The 19,785-nt window shown below is 38.3% G+C and overlaps 1 protein-coding gene across 2 annotated transcripts in view; it reads left to right on the forward strand.

The window, feature by feature from the left end:
- SMC5 (structural maintenance of chromosomes 5) overlaps positions 1-19,785 on the forward strand; it is a 58,034-nt gene that overhangs the window by 14,872 nt on the left and 23,377 nt on the right. For both annotated transcript variants that reach the window (XM_067464425.1, XM_067464426.1), the window contains exons 8-16: positions 2,193-2,264; positions 4,125-4,380; positions 5,327-5,481; positions 6,175-6,288; positions 9,315-9,409; positions 9,709-9,841; positions 13,404-13,577; positions 15,360-15,529; positions 17,183-17,306. In XM_067464425.1, the coding sequence (XP_067320526.1) occupies positions 2,193-2,264; positions 4,125-4,380; positions 5,327-5,481; positions 6,175-6,288; positions 9,315-9,409; positions 9,709-9,841; positions 13,404-13,577; positions 15,360-15,529; positions 17,183-17,306 (1,293 nt within the window). The remainder of the gene's footprint in view (positions 1-2,192; positions 2,265-4,124; positions 4,381-5,326; positions 5,482-6,174; positions 6,289-9,314; positions 9,410-9,708; positions 9,842-13,403; positions 13,578-15,359; positions 15,530-17,182; positions 17,307-19,785) is intronic.

The following is a 19,785-nucleotide window of genomic DNA, read 5'->3' on the forward strand; positions in this document are numbered from 1 at the left end:
GCCTTCTCCAGTTCAGAGTCTATGAGATCAATGTCTTGAACTGGAGAACTAGACCTGAAGTACAGGAAATATAATATATTGATCTGCTGATCTGCAGAAGTTCAAGCTCATACTTTTACTTCCAGGTCTGGTCAGAGCAGAAAATTCGTATTACGCGGTTTCTCCAAAAATAAGCCCTAGCATGATTATTCGGGATGCTTGTAATATAAGCCCTACCCCAAAATATCCCACAGTTAAGGTCAGCCAGACAATAGCATTTACTACGTTCATTGGAACACACGACTGATGTATTCAGTTATTAAAAAAATAGTTTTAAGAGATAATAAAATAAATAATATGTGACGGACATATGCAATTATAAAATAATATTAATAGATTATAAAATAAAATACATTATATTATTGACATTAATACTTAAAATAAAAGATACCTTATATGTTCAAGTATAAGCCGACCCAAATATAAGCTGGGGCACCTAATTTTACAACAAAAAACTGAGAAAACATATTGACTCAAGTATAAGCCGAGGGTGGAAAATGCAGCAGCTACTGGTAAATTTCAAAATAAAATAGATACCAATAACGTTACATTAATTGAGGCATCAGTAGGTTAAATGTTTTTGAATATTTACATAAAACTGTAATTTAAGATAAGACTGTCCAACTCTGATTAAACCATTAATCTAGCCTTCTTCAGTGTAAATGTGCTTATGTATCCTTCCAATAATAATAAAGAGAAAAAGTAATAAATGTAATAAAAATAATAATGATAAACTAAAACAATGGAAATGTTACAATAACAGTAATAATAGAGAAAAATAATAAATGTAATAATAATAAATAGAGTAAAATAATAAATGTAATAGAAATAATGATAACAACAGTAAAATAATAAATAACTTTGACTCAAGCCTAAAAAGGGCTGAAAAACTCTGCTTATACTCAAGTATATACAGTAATACAAATTATAGTTAAGCATTTGCAAATACCCAAGCAGCTGTCTTTGGATGGGAAGTCGGGATGTGGAATTTGGAGAGCTACGGCAATGTTCCAGAAGAAGATGACACGACTGTCTTTGAAGTACATGAAAAATTAAGAAATCCCCTGAAAATAATCCCTAATGTACTTTTGGAGCAAAAATTAATATAGGACCCAGATCTTATTTTTGGGAAAATACGATATGCGTGGTTGGGAAGGTCTGGTATTCTCTTCAGCCTTGAAGCTGATCAAGTAAAAAAAAAATGCAAGGGTTGTCCTGTATTTGTGATAAAACTCCTGGTTCAAGCACCTGAACATGCAAAAAACTCATATAACCTGCTCTTTCTAAACAAATGTTCTTTTTTACTGGCCCACATACAGCACTCTTTTTTAATATTTGTAGCAGTTCATGATGTCCCAAGGAGGGAAGAAAAGCGTTTTCTGCTGAGGTTGATTGCAAGTGGCCTATGAGCCTCATGTGGTCACCCCCTATTTTTTTTACAGCCCCATTCTTCACTACTACTTTTTTGTGTCAGGAGCGACTTGAGAAACTGCAAGTCGCTTCTGGTGTGAGATTAACTGGCCGTCTTTAAGGAGGTTGCCCAGGGGACGCCCAGATGTTTTACCATCCTGTGGGAGGATTCTCTCACATCTCTGCTTGGGAAGCTGGAGCTGACAGATGGGTGCTCATTATGCTCCCTGATTTGAACCACCAACCCTTTGGGTCTGCAGTCCTGCCAGCATAAGGGTTTAAGCCATTGTGCCACTGGGGGCTCCTTCACTATTACTTCACAACTACTGAATCAGTGTCACAAAAGGAGGCCATAATTCTGTAAGAAAACAAGGAGCACTGGTTATCACTGGTTACTAATTTTCATGTTTCATGTTTAAATGTCCTCTGAGAGTGAACTGTCCTATTGGATTTATGGTTTGTTTTATGTATGTAAGGCATTGAATTTTGGCATTAGTTTTTGTAAACCGCTTTGAGACCCCCCCCCCCCCACCCCGGTTGAGAAAAGCAATATATAAATACTGTAAATAAAAAAAGAAATACAACCAGAAATTGTTCCAATCCGGCCCAAAGACTATGCGTAGGTCAATTAATTGTATAATATAGTACAGTAGCACACACATGTTCACTCTAATTCTTTAACTGAGTTTGCTAGGACATTTCTTAATTAGAGCTAACTTCTTTTTAAAAATGTTTTACTATAGACTGCAGCTATCAGAGCAGCCTCTGAGAAATGTAAACAGCAACAGGATGCTTTGGAGAGAAAAGACAGACAAGTAAGACATGTTTTTCCTTTTAAGATCATAAGATAAATTGCATCCTGACAAAGCAAATACAATCCTCTTCTTCCTACTTGTGTTGATTTTTTTAAGCTTTAATGTTATTTTCTTTCATTCATTTTTTTTTTACAAATGTTGTGAATGCAAATAACGAGAATTCTGTATTAATGGATCTTAATGTTTTGCTTGATGTTGGCACACATCCCACATAATATGAACAGAATGGTTATTTAGATAATTTACTTCTGTATAATTTAAAAATGAAAAAGCCCATTAAAAAATTCAAGTAGAAAACAGATAAGCCTCTTATAAAGTGAAGCTGTGAAATCTTCATTGCATTATTTCCCATGCTAAGGGAGAAGGGCCATAGCTTGTAGCCATATTGTTCACACTTTGAATATCTAAGATCACATGCTCAGTCCCTCTTAGGGCAGAGATTTCCAAATGGTGTGTTGTGTCATGTTCATGTGCCGGATGCAGTGTGTATGTGTGTCACAGTAAGGTAATGAGACATGTCTAAAATCTTGGAAATGTATGTTATTATCTTACAAACAATGTATTCTTAAATAAATTATGAAAGGTTTTCATGAAATACGTTGTGTCCCCAAACATTTCATTATTACAGTGTATGCATGTGTCTGTATTTCTTATAAGGGATTGGTTTAACCTCAGGTTTGCTAGTAAAACTGAATTACTGTGTTGCGAAATAATGCATATCTGAAAGTTGTACCAGCAGCATGAAATGTTTGGAAAGCTCTGTATTGGAGAGCCGCAGTCAATCCATATCAGCAACACTGAACTACTTGAACCAAAGGTTTAGCTATTAACCCAGTGGTCTTAATAAAGCAAGTCAAGCAGATTATAGGATAGTCCAGGCATGGGCAAACTTTCTAACTTGAAGGCTGCATGCTAGCACTCCCTGCTTGGAGGACTGGCTGCCTGGTGATGGAAGGAAGAAGGGAAGGAGGAAGGAAAGAAAGACAAAAGGAAGGAAAGAAGGACAAAAGGGAGGAAGGGATTTTTTTTTGTTGTGTCAGGAGCGACTTGAGAAACTGCAAGTCACCTCTGGTGTGAGAGAATTGGCCGTCTGCAAGGACGTTGCCCAGGGGACGCATGGATGATTTTTGATGTTTTTATCATCCTTGTGGGAGGCTTCTCTCATGAGGAGCTGGAACTGATAGAGGGAGCTCATCTGCCTCTCCCCAAATTCGAACCTGTGACCTGTCGGTCTTCAGTCCTGCTGGCACAGGGGTTTAATCAGGAAGGGAATTATGGAATGAGAAAGAGGGAGAGAAGGAAGGAGGGTTGAAAGAGAAAAGGAAAGACAAAAGGGAAAAATGGAAGGAAGGAGTGGAAGGATAAAGGAGAGAAGGAAAAACAAAAAGGAAGGAAGGAGAAAGAGAGAGTGAGGGAGGAAAGAGGGAAGGATGGAAGAAAGGAAAGGGAGGTAAGGGAGGAAGGGAAGAGGCAAGGAGGAAGGAAAGAGGAAAGACGAAAGGGTGGAAGAGAAGGAAGGAGGGAGAAAGGGAGGTGAGGGAGGGAAGGTGGAGGAAAGAGAGAAGGAAGGGAGTATAGGATGGTGAGAGAGAGGAGGGTCTGAGAAAAGAGTCCAAGGGGTCGCATCTGACCCCTGGGCCTTGGCTTGCCCGTACATGGTATAGTCCTACTCTTTCAAACAAGTAGTGAAGAAATCACCCAGATTTTTAAATTTACAAATAGAATGATGGTGATTATATTTACTTGGGCAATAACTTTAGTTTATTGTCATTAGAAAATTGTGAAATCCTCCCTTTTCTTGCTGCTTTGTAGAAAAATCTTATTTATTGATGATCTGTTTGGAAAAAAATCTTTCCTTAGATTGAGGAAGTTAAACGAGCTTTCAGGAATAAGAGAGAGGCAGAAATGGACCGTCAGAAGAGAATGGAAAACACTCGTAAGATGATAGAAGATTGGCAAAATGAGCTAAAAAATACAGATAATGCTGAGAATATTCAGCCTCAGTTGGATCATGTCAATTCTACCATAAAAAATCTGCAGGAAGAGAGAGCAAATGTTGAAGGGAGTCACCAAGAGCTGCACAGACAAAAGGAGAACTTGCTGCAAGAAAAAATAGGTAAATAAATTGCATAGGTGCTATTAATATACTTGGAATTCCACAGAAATGCAAAATATCTTGTTTGAAGTTATACAGTCCCATTCAGCTTATCAATTGCATGGGAAGGAAGGAGCTAAGAACAACTTGGCTTCTACAGGGTTTTTTGGATCCTGTCATTGGTATTTGAATATGTTTTTGCACACTAGGATTTACCTAATACTTTCTCATTTTGATCTAAGTCTCCATTGACAGTGTATGCTATTGTGGACATTTATATTGGGATAGCTGTAAATTCTTTCATGCAAAGTTTAGCTCTTTCATTGTTATGTGAATGCCAGAGGTGAAAAATAAGATTTGTCTTCCTGTGTTGATTCTGGACCTTTCCCCATATACAGTCCCTCATACAAATATTTACTATCTCCTGTTCTTTCCCCCACAATTTGGTGTATTATCACCTGGAACTGAAATAGATTCAATTGGCATTGTTATCATTGCATTGTATAGATGTCTGATTAAATGCACCACTTTTTGGAGGGCCCTAGATTATGTTGGCATTCCTATCTCTAGCATCTATTAAATAAGACTCGCAATTATTACTGCTGCCAAAGGTGTTTTTACCAATTGCCACCTGTTTTTGGTTACTTAACTTTTGTGCCATAGTTTTTTTGATCTTCCCATTGTTGAGCTGTGTGTCTGCTTTAAGTGTTGAGAATACCAATTACATTTATTTCAGCTACAGATCGTAACACAATAAGTTGTGAAAAGTCAAAGGAGTTGAATATTTCTGCAAGGCGTTGTAGATCTTTCTATTGACTGTGTGTCAGAGTAATGGGCTCAGCTGAAAGCATTCTGTTTTAGACATTTTATTTTATTACTATAGTAATAAAATAGTGCCTATATTTGTGAGTATGAAAGGTTTAAAAAGTTTCCAAACATGACTTTTAAAGCTGTGTCAAAATTTCAGGGGTAACTGGTCGCATTGAGCAGTTTGAGAATTCGATGAATATGAAGGAGGAGAATCTGAGAAGGAGATTCCGAGACACACACAATGCCCTTTTGTGGTTGAGACAGAACAAAGACCGGTTTAAAAGGCCTTTCTCTGAACCTATAATGCTTGCAGTAAGTTGATTCATTTCAGTATTGCACAGCTTAATCATCACTAAAATTTACACATTGCTTAAGTTACAACCCCAGTTTTAAAAGTTTCCAAAATAATCCACTATTTTAAAATGAATGGTGAAAATTGGCATACATGTATCCTCATGCCTTCACTTGGTTCTGCAGGTATAATTTGCTTTGTGAAATTGTAAGCATGAAGAACACAGAATATTATGACACAGAAATAAAGTAAAAACACTACTACAGTGCAGCCAAACAGACTATGAATTAAAGAATTTATTTATTATAATTTGAGTCACTTCAAACAATATTTAAAATTCCATTTGTTTTTTGATAAACACTCCATGTAAGCCAGACTTTTTAAATTAATAAGCAATTAAATTGAAAATTTGCCATGGCACAAATGAAGTAGGTTTGAAAGACCTATGTGGGTATATGTGCACACCTTTGTCACACTGATAGTGTCAGACTGTGTAATATTCCTTAGTTCCTGGGTAATGTTTTTATTATATAGGCATGTTAAGCCAGATTTTATTTAATCAGTATAATATTTAGAAATGAAATGTCATCTTTCCTTTGCCATTCTTGTATTTTCTAATGGCATGGTAATGTAGTACATCACCTTCAAGTTCAATTTACAGTTATTTTTCTGTTGATTCTTTTATAATTGTTTCTATTTTTCTTCCTGCACAGATCAATATGAAAGATCAGAAGTATGCGAAGTATGTGGAAAATCACATTTCATCCAATGACATGAGGGCCTTTGTCTTTGAAATCCAAGGAGATATGGAAACCTTTCTAAGAGAGGCAAGGACTAAGCCACATGATTACAAAATGGTTGATGCCCCCATATGAAGATCTCAAAAATAGGTTGTTTATTTGCCAGAATTTAAAAAAGTTATGATATCAGTATAAAAAATTAGAAAGAGCTGCTGATTTTCTTGTCCCAGCGGTCTATTTATATAGTATTCCCACTCCATCCCCTGCAAAAATGAGAGAATAATAATAATAAAAAAAATACTTTATTTATACCCCATCTCCCCAATGGGGACTCAGGGCGGCTAACATGCACCATTTCACTAAAACAGAAATGGGCAGAAGGTGGCTTGAGGACTACATACTGTTCCTAGGGGTGGTTTTTTTCCTCCTGTGATCATAGGGTTCAAAAGTGACTTCTGTTGTTTTTTTTAAAAAAGGCCTTTCCTTGACAAAAATGTGGGAAAATGCCCCCGGCTTCCTAGAATATATTAGGGGGCAAAAAAGTAATTTTTTTGTCTACACTGGATGCAACAGGACTGTGGAACTCTCAGGGTATGAGGGAATGTTGTTCCATAATAATAATAATAATAATAATAATAATAATAATATGATCCAATACAAAGGCGAGCAAAGTGGCGGCTGTGGACTCATCTTGTTGTGTTTCAAATAATAATAATAATAATCATCATCATCATCATTATTATTATTATTATTATTATTATTATTAAAAAGAATACATTCAATGATCAGAAAAGTTTTCAAAAGCAAGTTCAATGGAGGCAGTACCATCAAGGCCATAAACCCCTGGGCCATACCTGTCATAAGATATACTGCTGGCATCATAAATGAGACACAGGCAGAACTAGATAATTTGGACAGAAAAACAAGAAAACTCATGTCCATTCATAATTCACTGCATCCTTTCAGTGATGTTGACCTACTCTATCTGCCTAGAAGATCTGGTGGCAGAGGACTTTTACAAGTAAAGCAAGCAGTTGAAGAAGAAAAACATGCCCTGGCAGAATATGTAAAGGAAAGCAAAGAACCTGCTTTAATTGAAGTCAGTAATCGGAAACTTCTCAAAGCACAGCAGACAAAGAATCAGTATATGAAAACTGTACTCCAAACCGGAGCTGACAGCTGACACAACAAAGCATTGTATAGGCAGTTCCTTGACAAAATTGAAGGAAAAGTTGACAGGGAGAAGACCTGGTTATGGCTCACGAATGGAACACTGAAGAAGGAGACAGAAGGCCTGATTCTTGCAGCCCAGGAGCAAGCCATCAGAACAAATGCCATTAAGGCCAGGATCGAAAAATCAGCTGATGATCCAAAATGCAGACTGTGCAAGGAAGCTGATGAAACAATTGATCATATCCTCAGCTGCTGCAAGAAAATCGTACAGGCAGACTACAAACAAAGGCACAACTCTGCAGCCCAAATGATTCACTGGAACTTATGTCACAAGTACCATCTGCCAGCAGTAAAGAATTGGTGGGATCACAAACCTGCAAAGGTAGTGCAAAATGAACATGCAAAAATATTGTGGGACTTTCACATCCAGACTGACAAAGTTTTGGAACACAATACACCAGACATCACAATTGTGGAAAAGAAAAAAGTTTGGATTATTGATTATTGTTGCCATACCAGGTGACAGCCAAATTGAGGAAAAACAACAGGAAAAACGCAGCCGTTATCAATACCTCAAAATCAAACTGTAAAGGCTCTGACATAAACCAGTACAGGCGATCCCAGTGGTAATTGGCACACTGGGTGCCGGCCCAAAAGACCTCAGCTGGCATTTGGAAACAATAAACATTGACAAAATCATGATCTGTCAACTTCCAAAGGCCACCTTACTTGGATCTGCGCGCATCTTTTGAAAATACATCACACAGTCCTAGACGCTTGGGAAGTGTTCGACTTGTGATTTTGTGATACGAAATCCAGCATAAATGTCTCGTTTGCTGTGACATACTGTGTTTTTGTGTCAGTAAATAATAATAATAATAATAATAATAATAATTTTAATTTATTTATTACCCACCTCTCCTTCAGCTCGAGATGGGTCACAATATAGTTAAATAAATCTATGAAATCACATTTTAAAATATAATTACAACCATGAAAGCATATATTAAAACATAAACGTATTAAAATACTGAGACAAAAGTTAAAACACAGTAAACATAGAATGTGATTTAAAACTTAGTTAAGACTTATTGGGTGGGGCTGCCAGAAGAGATGCACGTCTTTAGATGGTTTTTAAAATCCCAACAGCTCATTTAGCTGTTGGAGTTCTTCCAACAGGTCATTCCACAGTCTTGGGGCGGCTGATGAAAAGGTCCTTTGGGTGATGGACAACCGGTCAGGTTCTGGCTGGCTGGAGTTGCCGTAGCTCAGAGTACCTAAGTGTTCAGGGTGGATTGTATGGGAGAAGGCCATCCTATAGGTAACCTGGACCCAAGCAATCAGCACACAGGTGTTAGCTGGCACTGATTGTGTCTCTAAAATGAAAAAGAAACTCTAAAATCAGGACAGTAAATAAAGAGCAACACTCAAAAAACAGGGGAATTCCAGACAAGAAATTAGGGCTAATTAATACCTCCAAACAAAGGATTCCTCCAGGCAGGAAGCAGCCAGGCTTTGAAGGTACAAGGCCATTCAATGCTAATCAAGGTGGCCAATTGTAACATTCACACTTGCCTCGAGCAGAGAAGAGTTCTTTCTCCCACCCTGGACATTCCATAGATCTATAAACCTTACTTGCCTAGTTTTCAACAGACCTCACAATCTCTGAGGATGCCTGCCATAAATATGGGTGAAACATCAGGAGAGAATGCTTCTGGAACATGGCCACACAGCATGGAAAACTCAGCAACCCAGTGATTCCGGCCCTGGAAGCCTTCGACAACACATTAAATCATCACACACATTTTGGTACCTCAAATGGTATACCTGTTTTTGGGAATGTTTGACCTGCTGATTCCAAAAATGGCACTGGCTTTCCCCTATGTTATCGTTTTGATGTAACTTTAAAGTCTTTTCTCTTCCTTGGTGTTATTTTTCAGGTGCGTGACAATCAGAAGCTAAAAGTGAATGCAGTGTATTTAGCTACTGAATCGTGCGCTGAAAGCAAACCTTCAAAACCAATTGAAGAGTTATAGTAAGTGCGAAACTACTAGTCATAAAATCTAACACTAGATTAAAGAACACAATTTACACATCTAATGATGAGGGAGGATTTCAGTTGAACCAAGTGGCTTTTTCTCTCTGTTAAATTTCTATGATGGCTGTAGGGGGAGGAGGATTAGGGTTGGAAGAAATATATAATCCTGACTGTAAAAGTGAAAAGTTTGACTAAAGTTAATTTTCTATCTTAGTTTATTTTTCTTACTATCCTTGCTTTGAGAATTATTTATTTTTGTGATGGAAGGGTAAAGTAACTGAATTTTCTTTCTTCAGCCGGTATGGATTTTTCTCTTACATGCGAGAATTATTTGATGCTCCTACCCTTGTGATGAGGTATTTGTGTTTTCAATATCGTGTTCATGAGGTCCCTGTTGGAACTGAGAAGACCAGGAACATGATTGAAAGGGTGAGCCATATTATAGAACATGCAGAAGGGGTTGTAACACTTAGAAAAAACTACTGATAAGGTTTTGTTCTGAAAATAAAAACTAATACCTGTTCATTGGATATTCACACCTGCCCATTGTCTTATCTAAGTTATTGTTATATTACAGTATATTCATATTGTTTATTCAACATTTTTTATATTTATTGTTCAACACTGAAATCAGATTGACTACATCCTTTGCAGTCAAAGGTGGCGGACATCCATCCAGTTGGTTAAAACAAGACCTGGGGCTGACTGTAGTTCAGATCATGAACTTCTTATTGCTTAATTTAGAATAACACTAAAGAGATCAGGGAAAGCACATAGGGCAGGTAGATATGATCTCACTAACATTCCCAGCGAATAGGCAGTGGAAGTGAAGAACAGATTTAAAGGACTAGATTTAGTAAATAGAGTCCCAGAAGAATATGGAGAGAAGTCTGTGACATTGTTCAGGAGGCGGCAACAAAGTACATCCCAAAGAAAAAGAAAACCAAGAAGGCAAAATGATTGTCTGCTGAGACACTGGAAATAGCCCAAGAAAGGAGGAAAGCAAAAGTAAACTGTGATAAGGGGAAATATGCCCAATTAAATGCGCAATTCCAGAGGTTAGCCAGAAGAGATTAGGAACTATTTTTAAACAAGCAATGCATGGAAGTGGAAGAAGACAACAGAATAGGAAGGACAAGAGACCTCTTCCAGAAAATTAGAAACATTGGAGGTAAATTTCAGGCAAAAATTGGCATGATAAGAAACAAAGATGGCAGGGACCTAACAGAAGCTGAAGAGATCAAGAGAAGGTGGCGAGACTACAGAAGATCTGTATAGGAAGGATAATAATATCGAGGATAGTTTTGACGGTGTGGTGAGTGAATTAGAACCAGACATCCTGAGGAGGGAGGTTGAATGGTCCTTAAGAAGCATTGCTAACAACAAGGCAGCAGGAGATGACGGGATCCCAGATGAACTGTTTAAAATCTTGAAAGATGATGCTGTTAAGGTGATGCATGCCATATGCCAGTAAATACGGAAAACACAAGAATGGCCATCAGGCTGGAAAAAATCAACTTCTATCCCCATACCAAAAAAGGGAAATGCGAAAGACTGCTCAAACTTCTGTACAATGGTCCTTATTTCTCATGCCAGTAAGGTAATGCTCAAGATCCTGCAAGGAAGACTCCAGCAATACTTGGAGCGAGAGTTGCCAGGTGTACAAGCTGGGTTTAGAAAAGGCAGAGGAACGAGAGACCAAATTGCCAGTATCCGCTGGATAATGGAGAAAGGCAGGGAGTTTCAGAAAAACATCTACTTCTGCTTCATTGATTATTCTAAAGCCTTTGACTGTGTGGATCATAATAAATTGTGGCAAATTCTTGGTGGGATGGGCATACCAAGCCACCTTGTCTCTCTCCTGAGGAATCTGTACAAGGACCAAGTAGCAACAGTAAGAACTGACCACGGAACAACAGACTGGTTCAAGATTGGGAAAGGCGTACGGCAAGGCTGCATACTCTCACCCAACCTTTTTAACTTGTATGCAGAACACATCATGCGATGTGCGGGGCTTGACGAATGCAAAGCTGGGGTGAAAATTGCTGGAAGAAACATTAATAACCTTAGATATGCAGATGACACCACTTTGATGGCTGAAAGCGAGAAGGAGCTGAGGAGCCTTCTAATCAAGGTGAAAGAAGAAAGTGCAAAAGGTGGGTTGCAGTTAAACATGAAAAACACCAAGATTATGGCAACAATAATGATGGACAACTGGGAAACAGAGGGAGAAAATGTGGAGGCCATGACAGACTTTGTATTTCTATGTGCAAAGATCACTGCAGACTCAGACTTCAGCCAGGAAATCAGGAGATGCTTACTTCTTGGGAGGAGAGCAATGTCCAATCTTGATAAAATAGTGAAGAGTAGAGACACTGGCAACTAAGATCCGCATAGTCAAAGCAATGGTATTCCCCATAGTCACCTACGGATGTGAGAGCTGGACCATAGGGAAGGCTGAGCGAAGGAAGATAGATGCTTTTGAACTGTGGTGCTGGAGGAAAGTTCTGAGAGTGCCTTGGACAGCCAGAATATCCAACCAGTCCACACTTCAGGAAATAAAGCCCGACTGCTCATTGGAGGGAAAGATTGTAGAGACAAAGATGAAGTATTTCGGCTATATCATGAGAAGACAGGAAAGCTTAGAGAAGACAACGATGCTGGGGAAAATGGAAGGAAAAAGGAATAGGGGCCGACCAAGGATAAGATGGATGGATGGGATCCTTGAAGTGACTGGATTGACCTTGAAGGAGCTGGGGGTGGTGACGGTCGACAGGGAGCTCTGGCGTGGGCTGGTCCATGAGGTCACAAAGAATTGGAAACGACTGAACGAATGAACAACAACAACAATCTGGAGAAAGGTGGGATTAAAAGAGTAAATATATAAATAAAAATATAGAAGTTATATGTCAAAACCATAAAGCATCTTAAAAACGAGTTCCTTACAATTCAGTTTCATGCAAAAATTTAAAATTGCAGACATAATTCCACTTCAATTCCAGCTCTAAGAAAGTATAGCAAAGTTTGAACTTCAAATGTTTTTGCTAGTCCTCTAGAGCTGGGCTTTTAAAACCTTTCCACATGCAACCCCTTTCAGCCTAAGAAATTTTACATGACCCTAGGTATATAAAATAAGTATAAAAACCAAACATTTGCTGATAACAAATCAGCATTTGCAAGACTTGCCAAATGGGCTGATTTTCCTTTTTAAGAAGTACAGTTGAAGCTTGTTCAGCAAAGTAACTCTGCATAACAGATTCATGTACATATCTGAAACAGCCACTAGTGCAGTGGTTCTCAGCCACTAGTGCAGTGGGGTCCCCAGATGTTTTTGGCCTACAACTCCCAGAAATCCCAGCTGGTAAACTGGCTGGGATTTCTGGGAGTTGTAGGCCAAAACATCTGGGGATCCCAGGTTGATAACCACTGCACTAGTGGATGTTCAGAAAACCTTTTCTCCTGCCAATTTTTTGGGGCCCCAGCATTGAGCTAAGGGGACCCCATTTGGTGTTGAGACCAACAGTTTAAGAATTAGTGCTACAGAGAAGGGGCAGGAAATAGGCAGCTCTCTGGGTATTTATGGACCACAGTTCCAAGAATTCCCCATCAATCATTTTGATGGCTGCACTCCAACAACACCTAGAAGGTGTTCCCACCTCTGACCTTGTTTTGAAGAGATTTAAGTGAAGGAATAAGTCTTTCTACAGTTTCGGTAAAAGTGGGTATAAAAGCAGAGCAAGAAGGGTTATGGAGCAAGGCTTGGACATTCAAGCCATTTCTGTCTTCTGTAAAATTCTGCTTAATGAGTGGTAGTGAGATGGGGTGGGATATCTGTGTCTCTAACATCTGTTTCCTGTTACCCAGAATAAAAAAAATACGTGTTTGCTTTTTATTTTATGATTTCCCTTAGTTTGGCTCTTCTTTAAATGTCCCTCCCTTTCAGAATTACTTTTTTTATAATTGTATTCTGCTGGCTTTCTTTCATGCTCAGATCATAAAAGAAACTAAACTGAGACAGATCTACACAGCAGAAGAGAGATATTCAATAAAAATATCAGCTTACACAAATGAAACTGTATCCAGTAACACACCGCTGAGGCCAGCACAATTCCTTACTGTCACAGTAGATGCAGATGAAAGAAAACAGTTGGAAAATCAAAAGTCTGTAAGTTGATTTAATGTTCTTTTTTTCAAGAAAATAGCAACTTATGACTTTAAATGCTTTGGAATTAATAATTCTGCACTGTTTGGCCTCAGCAATTTGACAAGCATTTTCTATTCATTTAACCCATTATTACCACTTCGAGGCAACAATTTCAGTGAATTCACTTGCAAGGAGACTTCAGGTAAATATTTTTAGAATCAAGAGTAGTCACACCTGAGTTTTAAGATGATCTGTTCTAAAGGTTTTAAGGAGCCTTTTCTCTCATTTTATTGACCTTTGCATAATTGTCTTTGCAAACCCTTAATTACATTGCTGCTTGTGTATGCTGGGTAATTTTTTGCTCCTGGGAGATTGCACACTTACTTTAGTAACTGGCAATAGGGCAACAAGGCAGGACGGGGACTAGCCACCCCATTGCCGAACTGTCTTGTGCTAGAGCTGGAGGTGATCTCAGAAGTGGGGTTAATTTCCCCAAGACAGTCTCTAATCTCACCTTTCTAAGTAAGGACATAGAGCAATTGCTAACAACACAACTCCGGGTTTCCTTGAATAAAACAAATTATCTGGATCCATTCCAGTCTCAGTTCAGATTTGGTTATGGGACAGAAATAGCCTTGGTTGTCTTGTTGGTGTTTGATGGGAGGTTATCCTGTATAAAACCCCCAGAAAAATAAACCAGACGAAGTCTATTAGTCACTAATCTAAATGCCCTCTTGGAAAGGCCTTGACTTAGCTTCTAAATGACCTTGGTAAGCTGGCAATACGTGCCTCTCAAACGGGAGTAGTGCCATATGCCCAGCCTAACCTCACAAAGGTGGTTGTTGTTGGCTTGAAAGCCTTAAGGGGTGGGTGGGGTGAGATATTATGAAAACAATATTTACTTCAACATCATTTGCATTCTGGCAGGAAAACAGTTTTATAAGGAACTAAAGTGTTAAATATTTGGTTTCTGAGACTATAACATTAGAGTAATACAGACAGTCCCCGAGTTAACAAACTTCTGACTTGCATACATAGTTAAGAATAGGGGTAAGATGACAGGAAGTGAGAGGAACTTTACCCCTAGGAAGGGAAATGCACTCCTAAAAGAGTTAGCATGGGGGGAAAGGTGTATTAACTTTGTCACCAATCCTTGTTTCCAGAACAACCCAAAATGTTCAAAAACCAATTGTTACATTGAGGTGAAAACTTCTGAACAACAAGACAAATTTTACAGGGGCATTAACCCTTTCCTATGCTATCCAAAACTAAAAAAATATTTTAGCTAGAATTAAACTTAAAATGCACCTGTTCTGATTTTCATGCACATTCAGCTTAAGAATAAACCTACAGAACCTATCTTGTCCATAACCCAGGGATTGCCTATATTATGTTTTCAATTTATACTGAGGAAGTATGTGTTTTTAAGAGATTTTCAGCAGGCAGAAAGTTGTCCAGGAAAGCTTTCATTGCAGGGAGGTCATTTGGCAGGGTGATTCAATTAAATATACAAACCTAGAAATTTGTCTAGGTATAGCTCCTATTGGTCACTGGAACTAACTTCTGAGTAGATATGCAGGCAATTTCACAGTTGACAAAGAAATTTGTGGCTAACATTTGTAGACCTGGTTGTTGAAGGCAGACGACAGTTAATTAGTCCAAATGGTAACTTAATGTTTTGTTCAACAGGATTGTTGAATGAGGAGATATGTTGGTTTCAAGCAGCAAGTGACATAGAACTTTTGTGGGATTATGCTAAGAACATTGTCAAGTCATATTTTCCTTCTGTGCTGTTTATATTAGGAAATTGACCGTCATTTACAGTCATTAGATTCCCGTCTGGCTGAACTATCTGAGAAACAGAAACGTCTGGAACACAGAGACAATGAGCTACGACAACAGAAAAAGGAACTTCTAGAACGAAAAAACAAAAGGAAGCAGTTGGAATCAAAAATTAGCGTGAAATATGACAGGTGTGCGATTTTATAATATTACACGTCATTTGTTTAGGATATTATTTTCAAAAAAATTATTTAAAAAATAAAGCTCAGCAAATTGAGACAACTGGTTCAAGATTTGTATGACTTTAATATTAGCAGTCATAAATAAATTGGGTGGAAAAGGTATGTTTAGAAGAAAGAACTTACGACATAGAAGATACAGGTGGGCATTATTTATTTCTTTATTGTATTTATATCCCAATTTCCATCCAGAATGGGACTCAAAGCAGCTTGGAATATAAATTAAAATAAATTAGCTAAAGGCTGAAAATACTGAACAGTTGATCCTATTCAAATATGACTTTAAAGACATCAACACATGTTACATATCAAGAAGCGCACATCTATTCTATGTCCTTCCACCCCAACCAGTTAAGGCTGAAATAAGATAATCTGTGCGTATGGGCTAAAGAGAGCAGAGCAGGGGGTCAACAGTCTCCCTGCAAAGGGAAATCCATAGCCTAGGAGCAATAACTTAAAAAGCTCTCTTCTATATCCTTACTAGATGAACCTGATGGTTTTGGGACAGAGAAAGCTCTCCCTCCCTTGGTTGTAAAAATTGGGCAGGCTTTCAGATACTCTGGAACTAAGCTATATAAACAATTGAATGGTCTGGTTTAGAATCTAGAGTTTCACCCTCTTTATTTAGGTCTTCAGTGGTGCTTTATTACAGTGGTACTACATGTTTGCCTCTGATAGTTTCCTATAACATTTTAAAAATATAATTTGACATCCTGAAGCCCTTCTATTCTGAAATTTCCTAGTCGGATATGTTTGCCATCAAATTCCTTCATTCACTTCACTTTAATTTGTCCTCCTTAGCAGTTCTTTCCGACATGTAGTTTTACATGGTTTGGTTCCCTTTGCCCTAAATGTTATTTCCTTTACTATAGTATCAGTACTGCCACTATTATTCAACTACATTTCTCCCAAGTGATCTTTCTTTTGGGAAATTTGATTCAGCCAATCAAGAATTAGAGCAGGCTGCCTCAACCTGTGGAATTCTAGGTGTTTTGGACTCCAGCTCCTAGAATTCCTGACCATTGAAGAAGCTTGCTAAGGCTTCTGCGAGTTGAAGGCCCAAACACCTGAAGAGGCCTGGATTAGAGGGAAGGACATTGGCTATCCAGCTGTGGCCACCCCTTGATAAGTTGTACTTTTAACATCTTGCTCATGGAATCAAGATAGGCTAGTTCTATTCTAGTAATACTATTGAAGAGCCTGAAGGCACCAAACCCATTCCGATCTTGGAAGTTAAGCAAGGTCTGCCCTAGTTAGTACTTGGCTGGGAGACCACCAACAAATATCATGTTATATTTCAGAGGAAGGTTATATTTCAGAGGAAGGAACTGGTAGAACAACGTCTGTGGATTCCTTGCCTGAGACAACCCTATGTAATTCGCGAGGTCACCATAAGTCAACAAGTGACTTGAAGGCGCACACACACACACACACAACACTATTAAAATTATTTAGAACCTTTTTTTAGACTTCTAAGATTGCTCGTATAGCATATTTTCTGTGTATTGAAATTTATCTGTCATTTTAGTTGTTGGTGATGTCTATTAATAGTTTCTGGGAATTGTGTTGTGATTCACACAATGTCCATAAAATTTTCTTGCACAGTTTAAGACAGATGGAACAAGATGCCATCAACCTGGAAGAGGAGGATGAGCAGGAAAACAAGAAAATAAAACAAATAAATACAGAGAAAGTACAACTTGTAAAAGAAATTACACAGCTAATAAAGGTAAAACAATTTCTAAAGGGCGACTGTTGGCACTACTGCATATTATGAAATTATGATGAAATAATTACTCTAATTTCTTCTCTTGATTATGGCGCATGTATAACTACAGTGCATGAATTGATATGCATATTGGACATGATTCTTAATTGCTTGCCATTCAGTAACAGTCTCCATGTTAGAAGAATTTTGCTGAATGGTATTGGATGATATGAAAGATCAATAACAGATGTCCAACACATGCAAATATTAATTGTGTTATATGATGTGCACTAGGTGAATGCACATTGGATTGGTGGAATTTGTGTATTTGGTATCAGTGTTGTCCACCTACGTGTTCCAGTATGTGCCTCAGGAGTTGTCTAGTCTGCAAAAATATCCATTCAGATCTGTGTTAAAAGAAAGAATAATTATTGTATTTAATCTCCTTTGTTTAGTGTGAGTATGGGTGTTTTTTTCCTGCTTTGCCTTAGAGAAAGGAGGAAGGAGAAGGGAAGACCCAAGTTCCAAAGTGCTCTATTTCAGATTTTGTAAATTGCCTTGCCTTTGAAGCTCCAGAGAGCTCCGTTTCAATTTTGTAAACTATCATACTTTTGGAGAAAAAAAGGAAGGAAGAGAGAATCTGAGCCCCAAAAGGCTGTGTAACAATTGCATGAAGAAAGGCTGGAAGCCAATTTTGGACCCAAAAAAAGGGGATGCCACTGTTATGCAGTGGCAACTATTATGTAGTGAATTGCTGTAGTTAACTCACCCTGGGCAAAACAGTTAAAGGAAGGTTGAGCTTATGACATTACGTTTCTTTTAATTCAGGGCTGTGGAATGTCAATTCCCTAGCAAGTCAGTTGTCAGTCCTTAGTAATCCTCCAAGGCCTGTCTCTTATGTCCAGCGCCCAGTGCTCCCGACCTAAATTGGAAGTTGGCTCTTCCAAATGTTACCCAGATTATGTTAACCTGTACTCTTCCCCTCTTCCCATTCCTCTAACTGCTAGCACTCCTTCATTTGGGAGGTTGAATGCATAATTGGTATTAGAAGTACAGTGTCAAAGAGGAGTCAAAGGCTTGAAAAAGATCACAGATCTGCAGAGTATTTCTGCTGGAAGGAAAATGTGCACTTACTGATGCTTGCTAATTTCAACATACTCCTCATGAATGCTGTCACATTTCTGTCATGTAGATAAGGACTGCTCTGGCTTTAAATAAATGTTTAGAGAGTCAAAATATGGAATATATACCTTAGGGAGGGTGGAAAGAAGAACAAGAGCCATGTTGTTTTTCCTCACTGATGTTGCAGACACCAGTTGCACTGCAGATTGCTCAGATTATGACAAACATTTTTGAAGAAGAAAGGCACCTTCTTCAGTGCCTAAATGCTGTGTTTTACAGCAAGGAAGATATGGTGTTGATGTATTTGAGACATTTCCCCAAGACACTGATTGCACTCAATAGCTGAGCAACAGTCAGGAAAAAGAATCTGGAATGGCTCCTATCCATCCCCTCACATACTGATGCTGCACTTGACTGAGCATCACTCATTATTGGGTTGCTTAAAGTAAGGGTAGAGAGAGCTTTCCTTGGCTCTACTGCTTGTGTACTAAAATGCCACTGGATACTCCTGGGTTTTAGATTTAAGACCTATGCAAATGTCTTACGTTTTATGTTTGTTTATGGCCAATGTTTTATCGTTTATTGGTTTTAATCTACTGTTATATGCTATTTTTAGTTATGTAATGCATTTTATATTGTGAGGCATTGAATTTTGCCATTTGTTTTGTTGTGAATTGCTTTGAGTCCCCCTAGGGGCTGAGAAAAGCAGTATATAAATGAAATAAATACATAATAAATAAATAGGCCCACATATAGGGACAAAAATACATTTTCCAAGTTGAGGATCATAGTAAATAAAAAGTCCCATTATTGTGATGTCTGGGAAGATACTGTGAGGTATAGTATGGCAAAAAAGTGGAGTCTATAGAGCAGACATCCTCAAACTGCGGCCCTCTAGCTGTTGGGCCTCTAATTCCCAGAAGCCCTAGCCAGCTTGTTTAATGGTCGGTGATTCTGAGAGTTGGAGGCCCAAATTGTTGGAGGGCTACAGTTTGAGGATGCCTGCTATAGAGTCATGTAACTGGTCTCATTCATACAAGATGGAAGAGCATAATAAAAACCCACAATCCAGTTTGAAAAAGATAGTTTATCCTGGATATTCATAGACGTTAATGATTAAGCTAGAGAAGACACTGTATTTGAAGTATAGAAACTACCCACATTTTAAATTACACTATTAAAATACATCTAGCTTATACCTAAGTTCTAAATACCTAAAGGCAACAGACCCTGTCTGATTTTGGAAGCTAAGTAGTGTCAGCCCTGGTTAGTACTTGGATGTCAATGAATATCAGGTAGTGCTGTAGGCTGTGTTTCTGCGGAAGGAGCTGGCAGAACCCTATCTGAGTATTTCTTGCCTGAGAAAACTGTTTAAAAT

This window comes from Anolis sagrei, chromosome 2, assembly GCF_037176765.1.
Source record: "Anolis sagrei isolate rAnoSag1 chromosome 2, rAnoSag1.mat, whole genome shotgun sequence".
NCBI lineage: Eukaryota > Metazoa > Chordata > Lepidosauria > Squamata > Dactyloidae > Anolis > Anolis sagrei.